Below are 20248 nucleotides of genomic sequence, written 5' to 3'. Positions count from 1 at the left end.
GGGGGAGGGGAAGGGGAGAGGAAGAAGAAGAAATCTATGTAACTGTTATTTTTCTAATTCTCAGGAAAAACATTTTCCTAAGCCTGAGGTTAAATATAAGATTTCAAAAATGCAAGTTCATTTTTGTGATGAAATCCCTATACTTGTACTTTAAAACAACTTTTTGTTTTAAAAACTCCACAGTGGAAAACAAATACCTATTTAAATACTAAGTATTTCTCAGTGTCAACAAGGACTACCTGCATCTGAATCACCTGGGGTTCTTGTTAAAACTGTGAACTGTGTGCCCTAACCCAGGCCTACCCAAACAGAATTGGGGTAAAGGGATCCCCACTTCTAATTTGAACAACACACTCAAGTTTAGGAGCCCCTGCTTTAGACAGTGGGCTGGAATAGCTTCTAAAACCACAAGCTTCTAACAGAAGAATTTTTATTATATCCTGTAAGTCTATTCCTTAGAAAGGAAGAAAGGATTTATGCACTATCTGTGCCAAGAGGAGAGTTAATCAGAGCAGTACCTGCATCTCGATTGAAAAAACAATCTTTATCATGAAAGGGTCTCAGGTAAATGGGGGAAAAAAGAGAAAGAATAGGATCTTTTCCCCATCTTAGATGTTTATAACTTGAATCAGAAAAGACTGAGACAGGAAGATGGAAGCAAGCTTGAGGCTTTACTGAAATGATAATTTTGGAGGAAAAGGAGCAGCAATCAAGAGTGAGGATTCCATGGCGTCACTGACCATGAGACACACAGTGGAGAAGGGCTCCTCAAAGCTATCCGATTCCAGAGCCCGGGTCTCGGCTGTCAGGACTGTAGACATGTCAAAGGACTGAAAAGCCTGGAAACTACTTAGGAATAAGGATTCAAAACATACCTCCTCCAATAAAAAAAGTGATGACAGTCCAAGACTGTTAAGGAGAGAGAAAATAGAAATGCAGAGTTGACATTAACTTGTCCCTAGGTGGTGCTATCTCTTTAAATTTTGCTCCAATATTTTCTCTTAAATTTAATATGAAAACATAACTAATTAGCATTGTTAAATATATATAAAGCCATAAATATTTCATTCTTTAGACAATATCTTTATAAATATTTAGCTAAGCACTTTTCCACACCTAGAAAAGAGTTTAAAGGCTTTACCAAGGAATCAACCACCAACCTGGTGGTCACGCCCTGAATTGCAGCCAGAGAGCCAAAGCAGAAGTAACCAGTTTCTACGGTGTGCAGTTTACAGAGCTGGTTGCATTTCAGGGATAGCAAATACCACACCCTTTCCTCCCTTGAAGTGCCTGTGCATTTGGTAAGGGACAAACAAATGGAGATGACCAAATTTAGGCAAAATGCAAAGGATGGCTCTCCGGTCAGTGGTGATATTTGCTTCAGATCTATCCTTGCAGATCCTTGCCTGGGCTCATCCTCCACTGAAGCCCAGCTTTAACTGATTCTTTTTTCTCTCACAGGGATGTGGGTGGCGGGAGGTGGGGGAGGTGGGGACAGGAAGCATTAAGAGTATCATGGCAGCCATTTGGGGGCAGCTTTATTTATATGGTATGGATATAAAAATAACTCATTATTTCAAAAAGCCATTGAAAACCAATGAAGGTCATAGGATAATACTTCTTATTCAGCCTTTACAAGTTAGAACTCAGAATATTCAGGTTGAGATGAGGGACCCTAGCGAGTTTCATTATCTGCCTGAGAAACGTTTCATGCAGGGGGACTCGTTGCTGCTGCTGATGTTTCTAGAACTTCAGACAAAGAAGTTTTATCAAAGAAAAAACATTCCTTGCAGTCTCAAAGGAGAGACTATGTCCAATTCTCCCATTTATTCGAAGCTTTGCTTTTATAATTTAAAAAAAAATTTCTAGGCTCTTTTCAATTTCTAGATGCATTTTCCCATCAAATTTAGGGCTTGGAAAATTTTGTTATTTTGAGAATTTGTTTAATTAAGCAAGAAGCTCTTCTATAGATTTAGGCATCGTTCAGCCATAAATCATGAAGGAAAACTAATGAGGACTGAGAATATTGTATGACAAATATTAGTACTCGTTCAGGGCAGAATTCAACATCATCCAAGGAAGGTTAATCCTTGAACTAATTGGAGTTTTTCCCTTTTCTTGACCACCATTCTCCTCAGAAATCCATTCATTCTTTTCTTCTCCCCCTAATGCCTTCTTTCCTCAGCCTCCACAATCCCACAAACCTTCCCTAAACGTACAGGAACTTGGCGGCATCGTGTTCTCTGTGGCACGGTGCCTCCTGGAGTCATGCAGCTAAGGGTCCCTACTGGGGAGCAATGAAGCCTCTATAGGACACACTAGGGCCCGCCTGATACCCTGTAGAGGGGGAAGATATGGTAAAAAACCCAATAAGGGCTTCCCAGTTCAATGGAAGTACAATCTAAAACCCTCGTTTGAAAAAAGCCAATATACTTTTATACATGTTTTTAATGGTTCTAAAGGCCGGAGATGGTACAAGTTTGTCTCATTCCGTCCTCTCCTTTCCTCACCTCCTTTCTAAAGTTCCAAGTGCCACGACCCTGTCACTGCTTATTCCTGCCTATTCCAGTTTTCACCTTCAACCTCTGCAGTGCATCCCATTCTATAATGTGGTCTTGGTACCTATAAAGAAGGGAGCTGGTCTACTTCAGTAGACATGGGATGGGCTTCAGCTCCAGTGTCTTAGGGCTAAATTATCTCAGGGCCCATGGACAGAAAAGAATTGAGACCACAGGCAGGCTGAATGTTAGTGATGAGGAGGTAGGAAACCTGGCAATGGTAATTTCTGAATCCATCTTTCTAAGTCATATCCAGCTTGCTTGTGTGTTTAGTGCCTTCTTTAACACTTACTTTGAATGCCTCCAAAAAGAGCCTTGAGACGCTATGGAAATTACAATGTGGTCTGTAATGGAGAGGAAAAATCATTTTGCTTTTCTCATGCTCTTCCCATTTGCAAAATACAAGTGAACATTCAATGGATTATTTTATGAAGTATTGTGTCTTTATTATTTTATCAACTAAACTTCTATCAATTTTATCACTTGAACAATTAAACTACTATTACAAAGTCAACGACAGGGCCATGGTCAATTCAAGCAAAATGAGAGATTGTAACATGCAAGCAGGACACATATCCTTCTACGTCTCTCCGCCATCTTCTAATTGCTCATGAAGACATCAATTTTAGTGCTTTGTGAGGTTAGGGGAAAACAAAGTGGACATGTGTGTATTGGCTACATTTCAATACGCTATTTCCCTCAAACTTTGGAAAATCTAAACAAGTACAAATTGTCTTGCAATCTACAAACACTTTCAAAAGCAATGTGGCATGGAGAGATAACAACTTCAATTAGAAAGCTACCTCCAGAGTCAGACAGAATGGCTCTCCGGAAATGTTTGACTATCCGTGCATCCAGAGTGCATCTGGAGTAAGTAAGAAGGGTTCAAGAAAAGAAATCGGGGGATATTGACAGAGTATATGAAGGGAGACTGAGGGAGAAGGCTAGATTTGCTTCAAAATCCCATTTACACAGATTAAATGATATATAAATCCAAGTCTCAGGTTTTTAAAATGGTGTTTCTTATAGTCTACTGATGATTAGCAGTCCACAGAAAAACATGAAATATTGAAATAAGTAACTATGCTTTCCATGTCTAATTTGTGGGGGAGAAGAGAAGGCTGCCCACTAGTCAGTTCCTGGGAGAAGCAAGCAGGTGTGCCAGAAAGTGGCCTTCTAGCTCCAGTATCAGGGACATGGACAGCATCAATGGGCACATTTCTCAGAGGTAATGGAGAGCATCAGACAACCCTGTGAATTAATTAAGTGGAGGCTGGTGAAGAGCGCCACTTTATTTAACTTCAATAATTTTCCTTCATTTGGAGGATTCACAGGATGTCCCTCAGACACCAGATGTCAAGACAAGTGTTACAAGTCTTGGCGATATTAATTGTCCCACCACCACCACCACCACCGTCCTCTCACCACCGTCATCTGTGACTTCAAGCCCACACGATGACTCTTTCCCTACCTTAGTCTCTTCGATGCCAGCGAAGACCTTCATCTTACCTCCACATGGGAGCTTGCATGGCTCCCCTTACAAGACCTAAACATTGAAATTCTCTTCATCCATCCTACTTTTTCATTTCTGCCTGCTTTCCACCTTCATGAAGACACCACACTGCCCTCTGTCTCCTTCCTATCTTCTCTGACTCTTCTTTTCTCATTCCATTCTCTGGCTCTTCCTCCTCCTCCTGATCCCAAGAATGAAGGGTCACTGGATTCTTCCCTCCCTCCTCTCCTCCTGCTATAACGTCTTCTCTCCTCAGATGAGCTCATCCTTTTCTCCCAGTTTTGTGAATGTGGCAGCCGAGATTATTTCTCCTATTCACTGCTGCTCTCCCCGCTAGAGTATCATATTTTCCACTATTGGTTTTCTCAGAGTGGCTATACCAAAGGTTCAAAATCAGCTTCTCAAAGACTAAACTCATCAGTCTTAGCTCCTAAGCCTACTCTTTCTCACAACATCCCTCCTAAAAACAGTAATCATTTATTGAGCACTTACCACGTGGCGGGCACTGCTCTAAGTAACTTATGTGAGATATTACATTGAATCCTCACAACAGGTCCAAGAAGAAGATACTGCTGTTTCCCTAATTTTACAGATAAGCAAACTGAGACACACGGAGAGGCTGTTTACAATTAAATAACTACTGAAAGTCAAGGCTAGGACTGGAATCGAGGCAGGCTAGCCCCAGAACCAAACACTTAACCACTAGGCTGCACTACACCTCCTTAACCAGATTTCCATTCCTACACTCGTCTTCAACTCTCCAGTCTCTTGTCCAACCAAATGCTGCTGGTTTTCTCTCTGCACAGCCCCTCCCTTCTGCTGGCTGTCCTTCTCCCCTGTCCTCATCACTCTTAGCCAGACCAGTTGTACTGACTTCCAGTTCTCCCCTACTCATCCTCTCTCTAGGCCCACTCTGCTGGAATTTTATTTTCAGAAAAAGGAAAACCCTATTTTCATAGGGTTTTTTCTTACAGATATAAAAACAACACATACTCATTGCATCACAATCAGAAGATTAAAACAAACATATACAAAAGAAACTGAAAACCCAAATCACAATTTTTCCTCTCTGGAGCAAAGTGTTGCTAGCATATCAGTGTTTATTCCAGATATTTTTCTCTTTCTATGCAGACACACAGACACATAACTTTTTAAAATTAAAAAATTGGATCATATTTACTTATTGCATTTTAATTTTTTTCATTGACAACAGTAGGTATTATTAGCCTTTTTGATACTTGCCAATCTTAAAGGCAAATATCAATGTATTTGTATTATGAATGTACAAGTTTGCATTTTTCTAATTACTAGTGAATCTGAATATTTTTCATAGGTTTAATGGATATCTCATTCTTTCTCATGTCATCTCTGTCCATACTTTTTAGTAGGTTATTAGACTCTTTCTTACTGATTTCCATGAGCTCTTTACATAGTAAACATATTAATCCTTTGCTTACCGTGTATATTGCAGAAATTTTTCCCAGAGTTGTTCATCTTTTCAGTTTTGTTTATGTTAGAGCTTTTGCTTTTTTGCTTTTTTGTTATTTTGATTTGCCATACAAAAGTTTTAAACTTTTATGTAATCATATAAACAATTTTTTTCCTTTATGCTTTCCATCTCTGGTGTTCTGTGGCCAGATTACTGTTTCTAATGCTCAGCTCTGGTCTCCCAACCTCTGTAATGATTAGTGGCCCCCACAGCCTCTAGAAGCCCAAACTCCTCAGCCAGTAGATAGGTACTGTCCCTTGGTCAGGTCACAGCTCATCTTGTTTCTGGCTCCTTTCTTTTCTACAATTTATACTCCATTCGATCACAATAAATTGCTATTCTGAAAATCTGTCCCATATTTCCACACTATTAGAAATTACAAGAAAAAATATTAACAGATTTTAATACTGAATAGAGAAAGTCATTAAAATAGATTGATCCAATATTCTTGAAATTGAATCTTGGAGATAATAATTTTTCAAAGTAGAGATGGAATACACAGGACCCTGCTTCAGGATTCCCGTGTGTTGGGAGAAGGGAAGCTGAGGATGAGTAAGGGCACATGGTGCAGGTTAGGATATTCCGTTGCAATCTAAATGCATTCAAGTGACATGACTCAGACCATGGAGGCTGCTGCGTACGTTCCTCTTGGTTATCTGCTACGTGAGCTGACTAGTTACCTAAAGTTTACCCAGAGCTTTTCCTATCCAGAACTCCCAACCCCTCTGTTCACACTGTTCTCTCTATCTGGAATGCCTTCTCTCAAATTCCTTCTGGTCCCTCCTCATCTTGTCTGATACCAATCTTCGGAGTCTGGGCTCAAGAGCAATCTCCATTTTTGATGCCCAAGCAAGAAGCAAGTCAACACTTGCTTGTTATAGTTTGCAATGCTTCATTACTCTCTCATGTCACTCATCCCATTCTCTCTTGCCTCATGATTATCTGAGTGCACTATCTCCTTACCATATTGTAAATTCCTTGAGGGCGGAGATCACATCTCACCTTGGAGCACTCCCCCAGTACCACACAGGGGCACTAGGTAGTTCTCAGTAAGTTTTCTAAATAAAGGAATCACCATTAGGACTGGTTAATGTTACATCATTGAAGGCATCTGAGAAACTCCATGGAGGGCCACACTAGGATTGGGAACAGATCTGAGATCATTAGACTAGGTGTTCCTTTTGATGCTTAGCAGCTCTGCCCTATCAGCTCCACATCCACTTCAGTATTAGAATCTCGGCCAAGTCAACATTCCTGAGACCTAGTATTTGCTCTGGAACATCCACTGAGCTACCTAGGACATGTGGCTAGAACTTCAGTTCCTTCCAGCTGGTCCCTCCACTCCTGCAGAAACAACACAGCTAAGTTTCTAGAGCATCCCAATACAAGATAAGGCTGCGGGAGTCAAGGTTCACAGAAGTACAATTCACTAAAACATGACCTAATTTACAGCAGTCGATTGTGCTCAAACAGAGGCTCAACGCAAAGGGACTGAACATTGAGAGAGACAAAGAGTGTCATACCTGGATGTTAACATCTGCCCCGTTGTTCACTAGCAGTTCAAGACACAAAGCACCGTGTGTGGACGCAGCAGCAAAATGCAAAGGGGTGAACCCGCTGTTGTTGGGCTGGTTCACGTTAGCACCGTAGTCGGTCAGCTCGTTGACCACGGCATCCTGCCCATTGTAGCAGGCCAGGTGAAGCGCCGTGTTTCCATACACATTGATTTCATCGATCTGTAAGTAAGTCCAACATAGGGCCATTAAAATCACTGAAGCCAATTTACCTCACTTTTCACAAAAAGCCTAATGGCTGAGCCAGAAAAAGGAAACATCTATCTGCCAACGTAATTACTCAGAGCTTACTCTTGCCCCAGCGGTCACCTGGGAATGCTTGTCGCCCAGAGGTAAAGATCAGCAAAAAGTGAATGTGACAAAAAGTGAACCGGGAGGAAGAGTGAGGGTCTCCAGTCGTGGAGAGGCATTTTCGGCTAGGAAAGGGGAAAAAGTAAAAGGCCAGGCTGCCTAAAATGCCAGAGGCGATCTGAATCAGGGGAGTGAGAAAAGAGCCCCGAGGGAGGTTCTGTGGAGCCCAGACTCAGAAGTTGGGCTCAGAAGCCGCTCTGGGCTTCTCTCTGTGGTTGGACACCTCACAAGGCCACTTTCCAGGAGCAGAGCCAAGAAGCCGTCCTGGGCATCAGCACATGGCTCTCTCTTGCTTTCCCAGGCCTGTCCCGGCTGCTGGGTTTCACCACCATGGTCTCAGGATGGCAACTTGGTTTTTCCTCTCGTCCAGGGACACAGATGGTCCAGAGCCTCACCACTGCCCCTGGTCTGCCAACTGAAGGAGAGCGGGGTCAGGCTGATTCCTCCAGCTCAGCACTGGACACTTCTGCTGTTTGTCGCGGCCATTCATTCATTTCTGCTTGTAAGCCACAATTTAGAAGGCTAGATTCCAGAGATGGGATGAAGAACTCTAGCCAGTCTTCTAAAAATGACTGGTTAATATGTATTATGTATAATATATATGTTTAAATATTTCTCTATGCTGATATAGAAGGTTAGTCTGTTTCTGGTTTTCCACTACTTAAATATATGCCCCCATTGCCCTTCATCAGTTGCCCACGTAAACCCAAAAAGACAGGATGCTAGGAAATGAGGGATTTTTTCCTCTTGAGTTAAAAATGCAAACAGGATTTCATTTCAGAATAACAGAAAACCCACAGTCACACCATGGGGTGATGCATTATCCCCGGCTCACCTCCACCCCCAGATTCAGGAGATGCTTGACCACGTTGATCTGCCCGTTGGAAGCTGCAGCGTGCAGTGGGGTGTAACCCTTCTTATCTTTACACGTCACTTCTGCGCCATGGGTAATGAGCAATGCCACCACGTCCAGGTGGCCTTTACAAACAAAGCAGCAGAAAACATCGTTAACCTTTATAGGACAATTTGACGATTCATTCCACCTAAATTATCACTGTTAGCTTTTACTGCCACCAGCATTTTGCTGAGCTGTTTATAAAAAGCTGGTTCATGGTAAACATTCAACAAATATTTAGGGAGCCCCACTATGTGTCAGACTTTATGTCAATTCTGTGGGGAAAAAAAGATGATTCATATGGAGGCCTTCTCTTCAAGGCCATGTGGCGGAAGTGACACTGTTCACAAGTGAATACTAACAAGGTCTGTGCTGACATGCTAGTACCACAGCCCCCCAAAAATATGTTAAAATGGAAGCAATGCTTTTGAAATCAGTTGCCATTCCTCACTGAAAAGTCTAACCATGACAATTTGTTTGGAAAACTAATGAAAGGAGAAAGATCAATTAATCAGAATGACTCCAGATTATCGTTAAACCGAATGAAATTGCTGCTGTTTGACCATTTTTTAATGCACAAAAATGACAATTTCAGGGGTCGGCCCCGTGGCCGAGTGGTTAAGTTTGCCTGCTCCGCTGTGGTGACCCAGGGTTTCGCCAGCTTGAATTCTGGGCGTGGACATGGCACCGCTCATCAGGCCATGCTGAGGCGGCGCCCCACATGCCACAACTAGAAGGACCCACAACTAAGAATATACAACTATGTACCAGGGGGCTTTGGGGAGAAAAAGGAAAAAATAAAATCTTTAAAAAAAAATGACCATTTCAACTTAAAAGCATTCTTGTGAATTACCAGCTAAACAGAAAACCCTTCTAGTTTCAAGTCCTGTTGGCATATTTTCCTTTGTTCCCTATCTCACTAAACATAGTCTGAAAAACGTATTTGACCTTTATTTTGTGACTGAAGATTGTTCGATGCTTCAGGTCATACCTCTAAATAAACACAGTTCATAATTGAAGGGTAGAAGATAAGTACTGACTCCAGTATAAAATGCGTGTGCGCACTGTGTGTAGTGTGTGTATGGGAGAGAGAAAGGTGTGTGTGTGTTTGTGAGAGAGAGAGATGTGTGTGTGGTGGGGAGAGTGTGTGAGTGACAGAGATGTGTGTGAAAGAGAGATGTGTGTGTGTGGGAGAGATGTGTGGGGCGGGGGAGAGAGTGAGGTGTGTGTGGGAGAAAGAGAGAGATGGGTGTCAGAGAGAGAGGGGTGTGTGTGTGGGAGAGAATGTGTGTGTGAGAGAGGGGTGTGTGCGTATGCAAGCGAGAGAGAGAGGGATGAATGTGTGTCGGTGTGTGTGAGACAGAGACAGAGACAGAGTTTGGGCTTGGCTTTCTTTAATTAAAATTTGACTCTTTTCCCCCAAGATTTATATATAGAAAAAATTATTTTCAATTCTGAGTGGTGCTATCTTAAACTTAAGTGGTGCTATCTTTTCTCCCCATTTTGTCCTTTATTTCCTAAAGATGGTTATCTATATATTTGTTCCTATTTGTATCCTGATGACACACAAAATAATGACTTTACTTCTTTAAAGCAAGTCTACACAAATGTTTTAACTGTACATCAGCAAAGAACAAACTTGGAACCCCAGGCTCTCTGAGTCCCGTCTCACACCAGCGTAGTGTGTGCTCTGCCTAAACACGGATCTGGCAAACGTTCGCTGGCTCCAGTCCTACAGGTACCAGGCAGCCATCCATTCTGCCTCAGTCAACTCAAAAGTCACGTCCCCTTAAAAAATGATAATGCTTGCAAAAATCTTAGGATTCTGGTTGTTTAAACCAAGAGAATTATTCATACCCATCTCTAGCCACATCATTTATTTCATCCCTGCCCCAGCCCACTCTCTTTTTCCTCCCTACAATTGCTATTGTTTTTTTATGATGATAAAAGGCATGAGTGCTTGCTAAAAAGGATTCAGAAAAGGCAAAAAGGTGTTAAAAGGAAACCCAAACCATCCCCAACCCCCAATCCCCAGAGATAATTAGTCAGCATCTCAGTGTATAATATATCCGAGATTGCTTTTATTATATAGATTTTTTCAACAAAAATGAGGATTATCTTATTCATATGGTGTTATGCTCTGTTTTCATTTAACGTATCACAGAATCTTTCTATGTTCATAAATACTAATGACATCATCACTGGAATTACTGCACAGTGTCCCATTGTGTAGATCTTCCATAATTTACCAACACAATCTCCTGTGGATGGGCATTCAGGTTGTTTATAACTCGGTGCTGATAGAATCCTGTCTACTTTTCTAGCTGCAGGATGTTCTCCAATTAGAAACACAAAGGAAGGATCTTAGCTCTTCACTTCCCACAAGTCTACACTGAGAATAAACTCTGTGAGGTCTATCATTTGGCCATGGTATTTGTGCCAATAAAAGTTAAAAGAGAAAAACGTAGAAATGTGACGTCTTCTTTCATCTCCTGGACCCGAGTTGGCAACTCAAGGACTGCAAGTCCCAGTTTATTGGCAGTGAAACAGCACAGCATCCACAGTGACTCTGGTCTCCTCAACCTACATCATAACTACATAACAGTCAAGGGGTTGTCCTTTCTTCCTTCCTTTTTGTTTCTTTCAAAAATATTTATAAATAAGAAGACAAATGGGATTCATGTCCTTGCCTGGCTAGCCAATCCTCTTTCTTTGTAAACAACTTTTTTTGCCCCCATAACAAGTTAAAATAAGCACAATTTGTGCAGCTTTCCAATCCAGACTGAAACACATTCAACAAGATGCAGGTCATGATTCATCCCTCCTTCTCTTTGTAGGATTAATAAATCTCTGACAAGGCAATCGCCCAACTAGAGTGCTCCATGCATGCCAGTAAAATGGACCAAATCTTAATTCAAATGAAACCCAAGGTTGAAAAGAAGTTAGACTCGCCCAAGAGAAAACCCACATGGTCAAGGAGAGATCCACGGCCTCTTCAGTTAAGTTTATCCGTACTTTGCTTTCCATTCATGGAATCCTTACCCATATACGCTGCCCAGTGCAGAGCACGCCGGTCCTTCTTGTCGAATGCATTGATGTTTGCCCCTTTGGCCAAGAGTAAATTGACCATCTGAAAGATAACCAACAATGGAACCAAGTGTACACTCTGTAATGGTGAGGGCTGCTTACCACCTGCAGGTGATCTGAGCCAAATGAACGTCAAATCTAAAGGCAAGTCAGAGATCTGGGTTCAAATAGATGAGGAAGACGACGTCACAGCCATCTCTGTGACATGTGTGTCAGAGGAAAAGACTGAAGTGATGGCTCCTTTTTCAATTCACTGTGGCTCTAAATTTAAAAATAAGTGTGATTGCCTAAGGGTTGCTGTACAAATATTATCATCATATTCTCTAAAAGTCTCAGCAAGGCTCCACTTGGGGCCAAGAGGGTCTGCAGCAAGGATTCTTGTTCCCAGTGACGAGGACACCCACCTCCACGTGGCCATTCAGAGCGGCGTGGTGCAAGGCCGTGCGTCCCCCTCGGTCGGAGACGTTGACGCTGCTCAGCAAGGGAATGATCACTTCCGCACACTTGACGGCCTTATTGGCTGCTGCCACGTGCAGGGGGGTCTGCCAGTTCTTGTCCCTCGCATTGACATCAGCCGAGTGCTTAATCAACACTTGCACTGCTTCCTACAGCAAAAGCAGAGGTTGCAGGGGTCACTGAGAAATGCTCAATCAACACTTACTGGAAGATGCTTGACCAGCCCCTGGAACTACGGAAACGGAAGGCTCCCTGCCCTCAGAGGCTGGCTCAAGAACAAGATGTATGTTCTTCTACAAGCAAGGTAACGTACGATAGAGATCAAAAGGGTAGCACAGGTTAAAGCAGATTCGCTTTCCCTTTCTCGGTTAGGCCAAGAGCCCTGGCACATCTCCAAAACCAAGTCAACCTTCTAAGTATAAGGTTTCTTTATAAGGTATAAAATATCCTTAGGCCAGATGAGAGCACTCATGTGCAGGTGTGCACACCAGGGTAAAATACCCAGAAGCCAAAAGGCCCACAAAGGTCATCTAAGGTTGGAGGTGGTTGTCGATAAACCTCCATCTTCCAAAGCCAAAAGCCTCAAAGCCCTTCAGACATTCTTGGATCAATTTATAAACCTTTGGTTCTCTCAGCCAGCATCTTCACCCTCACTGTGCGATCAATAAGCAGTCAAGGGAAGAGGATGACTGTTACTACGTCAGCTTGAAGCTACAAAATTGTTCCGTCTTTTCCCAGCCTTTTCCAAGTTATAATGGGGTAACTTCTTTTCTACTGTTGAGTTTCTTCACCTTTACAGAGTCTCTCACTTTTTAGTTTCCTTTTATTGCCCTAATCAGCTTATCAGCCTCTTACACTATAACTCTCAACTTGGCTGTGCAATGGAATTGCCTGGGGAGCTCTTAAAAATGCAGATGCCTGGGGCTAGCCCCGTGGCTGAGTGGTTAAACTTCCTCAAAGTTCCTCGCGCTCCAATACGTGGCCTGGGTTCGTGGGTTCGGATCCCGGGTGCGGGCCTACTTCATTCATCACTTATGCTGTGGAGGCATTCCGCACACAAAGTAGAGGAAGACAGGCACAGATGTTAGCTCAGGGCTAATCTTCCTTGAGCGAAAAAAAAAAAAAAAGGAAGATTGGCAATGGACGTTAGCTCAGGGTGAATCTTCCTCACCAAAAAGAAAAAAAAATGCAGACGCCTGGTCCCACCCTAGAGATTCTAACTGGCCTCAGAATTTTTGTAAAACTCCCTGGGGACTTTGTTGTACAGTCAGGAATAAGAACATTCTTCTGTTCAGTCAAGTGAATGATATAGCTTCTCTCAAGAAGGGAATGGCTGGGGCCAGCCTGGTGGAGCAGCGGTTAAGTTCGCATGTTCCGCTTCGGCGGCCAGGAGTTCGCCGGTTCAGATCCCGGATGCGGACTTACACACTGCTTGTCAAGCCATGCTGTAGCAAGCGTCCCACATACGAAGTAGAGGAAGATGCGCATGGATGTTAACTCAGGGCCAGTCTTCCTTAGCAAAAAGAGGAGGACTGGTGGCAGATGTTAGCTCAGGGCTAATCTTCCTCAAAAAAAAAAAAAGAGAAGGGAATGGCTGCCTGTTGTTTCCCTTTACTTCTAGACATGTTCCTGGACCAGTTAGTGGGGCTCCTTTATGGACATCTTGTCAATGTGGCATCAATGAGCCAATGAAAAGCATCAGTACCACACTCCTACCACCCTTCATGGACCAAGAACCCTGCCTTGTCCACCTTCATCCCCACAGGCCTGGACTGTCCAATCTACTTTATTATGCAGGTAAAGAAAAGTGCCCCCAGATAGTAGATGATTTGAACTCACAAAATTCACACTTTTATCAGGGACATAAATGATGAAATAAAAAGAATGCTCCATGAATCAGTAGTAGCATCATATTGAGATGAATGGCTAACTTGGACAGTAGAATGAGAGCAAAAAGAAATTAACTTTGTAAATTAGAGAATACAGTTTAAATAAATGGTGTACTCCATTTAGATGCTATAAATAAAGGGCAAGAAATTGATAGGGCCAACCAAACAAACAATTTGTTGGGATTACCAAAGAGGAAAAAAAAAGATATATGCCACCCACCCTCAGCAAGACTGCCAATAAAGTAATGATTACTAAACATTCCTTGGCCCATTTCAGAGTGAAATGTGTACATGTGTTATTAATGCCCAGCTACTGTGTGGGAAACAAAGCTAGAACTATGGAAGATTGAAAGAAACATTAGCCAGGCTCTATCTCAAAACTAGTGGGCTGAACAAAAACTAAACAAAAGAAAAGTTAAATCACAATATAAGCGCTAAGATTTAAATAAGAAAAAATAGTATTTTTATCAACTTTGGTCTCAAACTTTGTGAGCTTTATGTAGATGCATAGATAATCCACTGTGATGCGGGAAGAAAATATTGGAACCTCCCCTTATATTTATTTTCCCTAAAAAGGAAAGTGTTTTAGCCGGTATTTAACTTCTGGGTTGGCATTGTGCCCTCAGTCAGCTCCAGAGAGGACCCTGCCTCAGGGAAGAGCAGAGTCCACCTCGCAGAGTGGCTGGGGCTTGCCCTCGCCATTCATTCGCTTTGAGTGCGCTGAAATGTACAGAGATGGGCTTGCCAAGTCGAGTTACACATTGTAATATGTACCCTTAAACTAAAAACATCCTAAAATGGACAAGATTTATGCAAGGAACCCACAGATTAAAGATGATAATACCAATGCAAGTACAAATAACGTGGAAGTCACAGAGCTGACACTTCTACTCCCGCAAAAGCTTTCTATCACCTACATTACAAGGTAAAAATAATGACAGATTTAATCAGATCTGACAAGAGCTTGGCCAAAACAGAGAAAAATCATCAGAAGTCTATTATCTACATGGTTATGGAAGACCATGATAAATGGAAAGCCTCACCCTAAATAATTGCGCCTTGAAATATTAGCTAATGATAGTAGGTCCTATACTACATAACTTACACATAAAATGAGATGCATATTTTGAAGATGGATGCTGAAAGTTTTGCAGATATATGGACAAAAAAGTTGGAGATAACCGTCTCAAAACAATACTATACAAAAATGGGATAGCATCCTTTTCACACATTCACAGCAAACAATACATTCTGACACTGCCATATCTTTGCCTTGTGTGTTATTTTATTGTACTTATGCAGATTCTTGCTTTGCAATAAATATTATGTAAATTCAGGATTAATGAACAAAACAGAAAATTTGTGGGAACATTTCACAAATTTTTACAGTTTGGAGATAAGACCAATGAATTCATGAGAAATTTGTTTTTTAAAGGTGACAATGTGATTACTATTAGAATAACTCAGACTAGGTGAATGAGATATTACCTAGGAGAGGCCCCATCTTTAAATGAATATTTAGGGATGATTTGCATTTCACACAAAGCAACAAGTTAAGCAAAGAAAATATATATTTACTTGCCAGTTATAGTTTACAGATAAATAAGTGTTTTTAGAGTTGGGGGGGACCTGTATTCTTAAATAGGTAATACTTCTAAAAATATTTTAGTCACAGCTGAATTTTGGTCTGTTTTGTAAAGTTTTATTGGGGCAGAGCCTCATTCATTTGTTTACGTATTATCTATGGCTGCTTTCGAATTATAACAGCAGAGGTAAATATCTGCGACAGAGACCATATGTAGCCATCAAAGCCTAGAATATTTACTATCTGGCTCTTTATGGAAAAAGTTTGCAGACCCCCTGGTCTAGCTCCTTGTTGGAATTACCACAAACTGCAAATTACCAAGTCTGGTTAAAATAAAATTTTGTTATATTTACCAGTATGAAAAAATACGGTTTTAAACCCAAATAGTCTTCTGAGGGTAGGCGGCAGGTCCTGTTAAGAGAGTCAGAGGCCGCTGTGTTCAGCCCTTACTATGCAGTGGGGGCTCCATAGGGAATTTGGGAGGGGGAGGGCCAGAGCTCGGCAGGAAGGAAGAGGCGAGGACAGAGAGAGAGGAGAGAGGACGGGGCCCTGCACCCCAGGGCAGAGGTGTGCCTCTGGGTGGGAGGAGTCAGCAGGCTAAGGGAGAGGAGGGGAGAGCTGACTTATAAACCAAGCCAATTAATTTATGGAATTAATGATTTTTGTAATCAAAAGGAGTCTCTCTTTTCCTGTATCACACATCGGCTAAAAAGTTAATATCTGGGAGTTTGCCCTGACAAAAATTTATAAGGTAAAAAAGAAACTAATGTGAAAGAAGGGAAGCTGAACACTCTCTGAATCAAGAAAAGATACTTAAACAGAACTTCTCCAATTGGGGGAGGAGGGATGCAAAATGGGTGAAGGGAGTCAAAAGGTGCAAACTTCCAGTTAGGAAATAAATAAGCCATGAGGGTGTAATGTACAGCCCAGCGACGCTAGTTAGTAATACTGTATTGCATATTTGAAAGTTGCTAAGAGAGTAATCTTAGAAGTTCTCATCACAAGAAAAAGACATTCTGTACCCATGTATGGTGATGGATGTTAACCAGACTTCGTGTGGGAATCATTTTGCAATATATAAATATCGAATCATTATGTCGTACACCTGAAACTAACATAATGTTGTATGTCAATTTACCTCAATAAAAAATGAAAAAAATGTAAAAACAACGCTTCTTAAACTATCTGCAGTGAAGGACCAGTTTTTTAAAAATTATTATTTCAAATCCATCATGAGCCAATGCTTTTGTAAATACAATAAAAAGTAAATAGTAGAATAACAAAATGAAAAAAACAATGACAAATGATAAACTCAATTATTCTATGATTAAATTTCGCAGGCATGAAATGACTCTATCAAATTGCTCAAAAGGTTACTGAGGGTTACTGACTGTTCTCTCACCATGACAGGTACGACAAAAGCTCCCGGGCTCAGGCCAGCACACAGGCCACACCAGGAGCAGCGCTCCTTCAAAGCCTTTGCTTCTTTTTTTTTTGAGGAAGCTTAGCCCTGAGCTATCACCAATCCTCCTCTTTTTGCTGAGGAAAACTGGCCCTGAGCTAACATCCATGCCCATCTTCCTCCACTTTATATGTGGGATGCCTACCACAGCGTGGCTTTTGCCAAGTGGTGCCATGTCCGCACCTGGGATCTGAACCGGTGAACCCCAGGCTGCAGACAAGCGGAACGTGCGAACTTAACCGCTGCGCCTCTGGGCCGGCCCCAAAGCCTTTGCTTCTTTTTGAAGGAACAAGCACATGTGAGGAGTCCGGCATTTCTCCTGCATGGAGGAATCAGCCGAATCCACGAGGTCTCAGGACTGCAGGTGCTGCTGTCCCTACCCTGCGTAGGAGGCTGCCCTACAGGACACACAGAAGCAACAGGCGGAGGGAGGAACTGTCACGGGATGTCACACAGGAGGGAACTGGAGATGGCATTTGAAGTCACTGTATTTGTACTTATGACTTTTTCTCTTTACAAAAGGCCACTCCGACTCTGCAAGAAGAAGTAGAAACACATACTGTGGCGCATGGAAAAGATGAGAAGAAAGACGAAGCATGTGTCTTAAAAACTGTCGCCTCTAATGTTTGTTTTTTTACTCCCAATGTGCCTTGAATTTAAGTCTCATATACTGTTCGTGGAAAAGTAATTGTGGATGACTATCCATAGTCCTTGCGGGCAGAAGAAATGTCAAATTTTATAAACTGCAAGTTGCTTTAGACCAGGTCTGAGTCTTATAGAATTTTCTGCACTCTCCACAAAGCCTGGCAGGTGCCTTGCACGTAGCATACATTCAACAAATTTGGGTAGAGTAAATACATTGCTATAAGGATTAGCACTCTCTCTAAGTATAATATGCAAGTGTCAACAGGACATTTACTGTGGGCTGACGTCCCTGAGGCTGCCCTCAAGACCTGGAGGCATTTACACTGTTACTGTAATTATTTGAGGCTTTTATTCTGTATGGATTATAGCAATTTCACATTCTATAAGAATTGTATAAATTGGTGCCCAACCAATTTGTCCAATTAATCGGATTTTTTTCTCTAAACATACTCATTATTAAACTAAACTCCCCCTTTATTATTTCAACTAATATTAGAGAACAATTATTCTAAGAACTAGTAGTACAAAAGGGGCTCCCTGGAGACTTGGGGATATGAAAGAATTCCAAGGAAACCATTCAAGAAGCGCTGGATTTACATACGGGGAAGGCAGAGACGAAAGCATGCCCGGTCTCCCGCCTCAGCTCTCACAGTGTGCTACGTGGACCACCGGCATCAGAAGCTCCTTCTTAAAATGCAGATTTCTGGGCCCAGCCACAGGCTTCATCAGAATCCCCGGGGGCGGGGTGCTAGCACGGGCACTTTTCCGAGCACCCCAGATGATGAGCTGCACACGGAATCTGAGAACACTCGTCCGCCTTCTCACGAGCAGGTTATCAAACGCTACTTGCTTCCCATCCCAGGTACACCCTGTGTTCTACACACAAACATCTTTTTATAACCATAAAGACAGTTTAAAGAAAGCATTAACATTCTAGTCTTCCACATAATTCTTCCAATTCTCCTGTCTACCAGCATTTAGCCCACAACAATGAAAAATTTTTTTAGAGAAAAGGGTAAAACAGGCATTTTTAAAGTTTAAGCTATCAAATAAAATGCTTCTCTCTCTCAGCTCTGAGAAACATCTCTATACCCGTTGGGACTTCTGTCTGCAAAGATGCCAAAAACAGATCCATTTGATCGGTTGGAACAGTATCCATAGGGTGTTCTTGTGATTCGAGGGAAGCTGGGGAGCACAGTGGTTAGCGAGCAGGTTCTCTAGTCACACTCTCCCCTGCTTGCTGGCTGTGGCGGCTCAGACTCCTTCCTTACCTTCTCTGAGATCACGGTTCCTAAATTAGGATTAGGAACAGTGTCAATCTCAAAGGGTGGCTCAGAGGCTAAAATGGAATAAAGCACAGCAAGCACTTAGCATACTGCCCAGCACAGAGTCAGGGCTCAATAAGTGTTCATAGTGACAAAACATATATGGAGACAACACCCTCAATTCTGTACCCTAAAGACAGGACACAATCATTTTCACTTTTCTAACCAAAAGACGGCCTCTAGAACAGGGAAGTGAAAAGTTCAGCCATTTGCCTCTGGTGCCACTCAGCTCATTACAGAAGAAAAGGCGTGAGTGAAGGCCAGCTGCCTTTGGACACAGGCCACAGCGGGCTATGCGCCTGGTTGTCTGTCCTAAACACTACGTCCTAGAAGCCACACTTCGTACCCCTTCAAGGTCCCCAAAGCACACTTAACAGTGCCTTCCACTGAGTGGCTTTCAGTAAACGTGTGTTCAACTCTCCAGGCGTGTATGCCTTTAATTCCTTTTCCCTACAGCTACTCTTTTCCAAGAAAGAAAAACACAAAAGCTGCAAGAATAAGCTAAGTAGGAGAACGATCCGAAATAATTCACAACACTTCAGAAAATTCCTCCTGGCAGCCCTGAATCTTGCTCATCTTTGTTAGCCAGCATTACAAAACATGTTTCCCTCATATTTTGGTAAGAGACTATCTTCATTTCTTCACAGCCGTGGGAGTAGCTGGAGAAAGAGGAGGATGAGTGAAGCCCTAAGGGGGTCAATAAGGAGACAGTGCTGTTTGGTCCAATTATTTGTTTGGCTGTTTCCTCCCTGGGAATTCCACACGTCGGGTGGAGAGGGGAGGAGGATGCAAGATTGGGCCTAGCGGGGCCCACAACACAGCCTGGTGAGTACCAAACAAGTCTTGAAGGTTTATCTCTGCAACCCAACCTATGCTGAACGATTTTCAAGGGATGTGACCATGTCTTGATCTACGTTCTTGTCTGTGGAGGAGCTTTTACAAAGTCAGGCGTGGGTGGATGTTTAATCAATATTATGATCTGATACTCCTATTGCTATAACAGGCTCAGGAAATGAACTTCGCAATGAATATTATTTTTCCAGGCACAGAAATCTGAACATAAATTTTGCCTGGATGGAAAGAAGGCTCAGAAATTTTGACTTGTACTGATATCTGTGTTGCAATGCAATTTTGAAAGTCGTCCTGATTTTGCGGGTTCTGGTGGCTTAACTGGCTTCTTTTGCCACACTCCCATAAGCAAGCTTCAAGTCAGTTTATCTTCCCTTTCCCCAGCTATTATGGGGGGGAGGGGTGCGGAGGGGGTGGGCATAAAGCAATGGCAATATATTGAAGTCAACAGAAGAAGGAAATCTGAATTTAGGACTTTCACAGCACAGCAATGTGCTTGGAGTTAAGACGCCCACAGTCAGTTCTAACAACAGTTACAGAGACTCCAATTTTCACAAGAAAGTTTCAACT

At 42.3% G+C, this 20248-nt stretch overlaps 1 protein-coding gene across 8 annotated transcripts in view; it reads right to left on the bottom strand.

Annotated features, from left to right (window-relative positions):
* Nucleotides 1-20248, bottom strand: part of LOC124233492 (serine/threonine-protein phosphatase 6 regulatory ankyrin repeat subunit B) — a 291043-nt gene that overhangs the window by 110120 nt on the left and 160675 nt on the right. For all 8 annotated transcript variants that reach the window (XM_046650630.1, XM_046650631.1, XM_046650625.1 and 5 more), the window contains 4 exons: nucleotides 11872-12072; nucleotides 11423-11510; nucleotides 8321-8463; nucleotides 7084-7296 (listed from right to left, as the gene is read on the bottom strand). In XM_046650630.1, coding sequence (XP_046506586.1) covers nucleotides 7084-7296; nucleotides 8321-8463; nucleotides 11423-11510; nucleotides 11872-12072 — 645 coding nt within the window. The remainder of the gene's footprint in view (nucleotides 1-7083; nucleotides 7297-8320; nucleotides 8464-11422; nucleotides 11511-11871; nucleotides 12073-20248) is intronic.

The sequence above is a fragment of the Equus quagga genome, unplaced genomic scaffold, assembly GCF_021613505.1.
Source record: "Equus quagga isolate Etosha38 unplaced genomic scaffold, UCLA_HA_Equagga_1.0 203_RagTag, whole genome shotgun sequence".
NCBI classification, from domain to species: Eukaryota; Metazoa; Chordata; class Mammalia; order Perissodactyla; family Equidae; genus Equus; species Equus quagga.
Note: the sequence above shows the minus strand (reverse complement) of the source record. Positions and strands in the feature narration are given on the sequence as shown.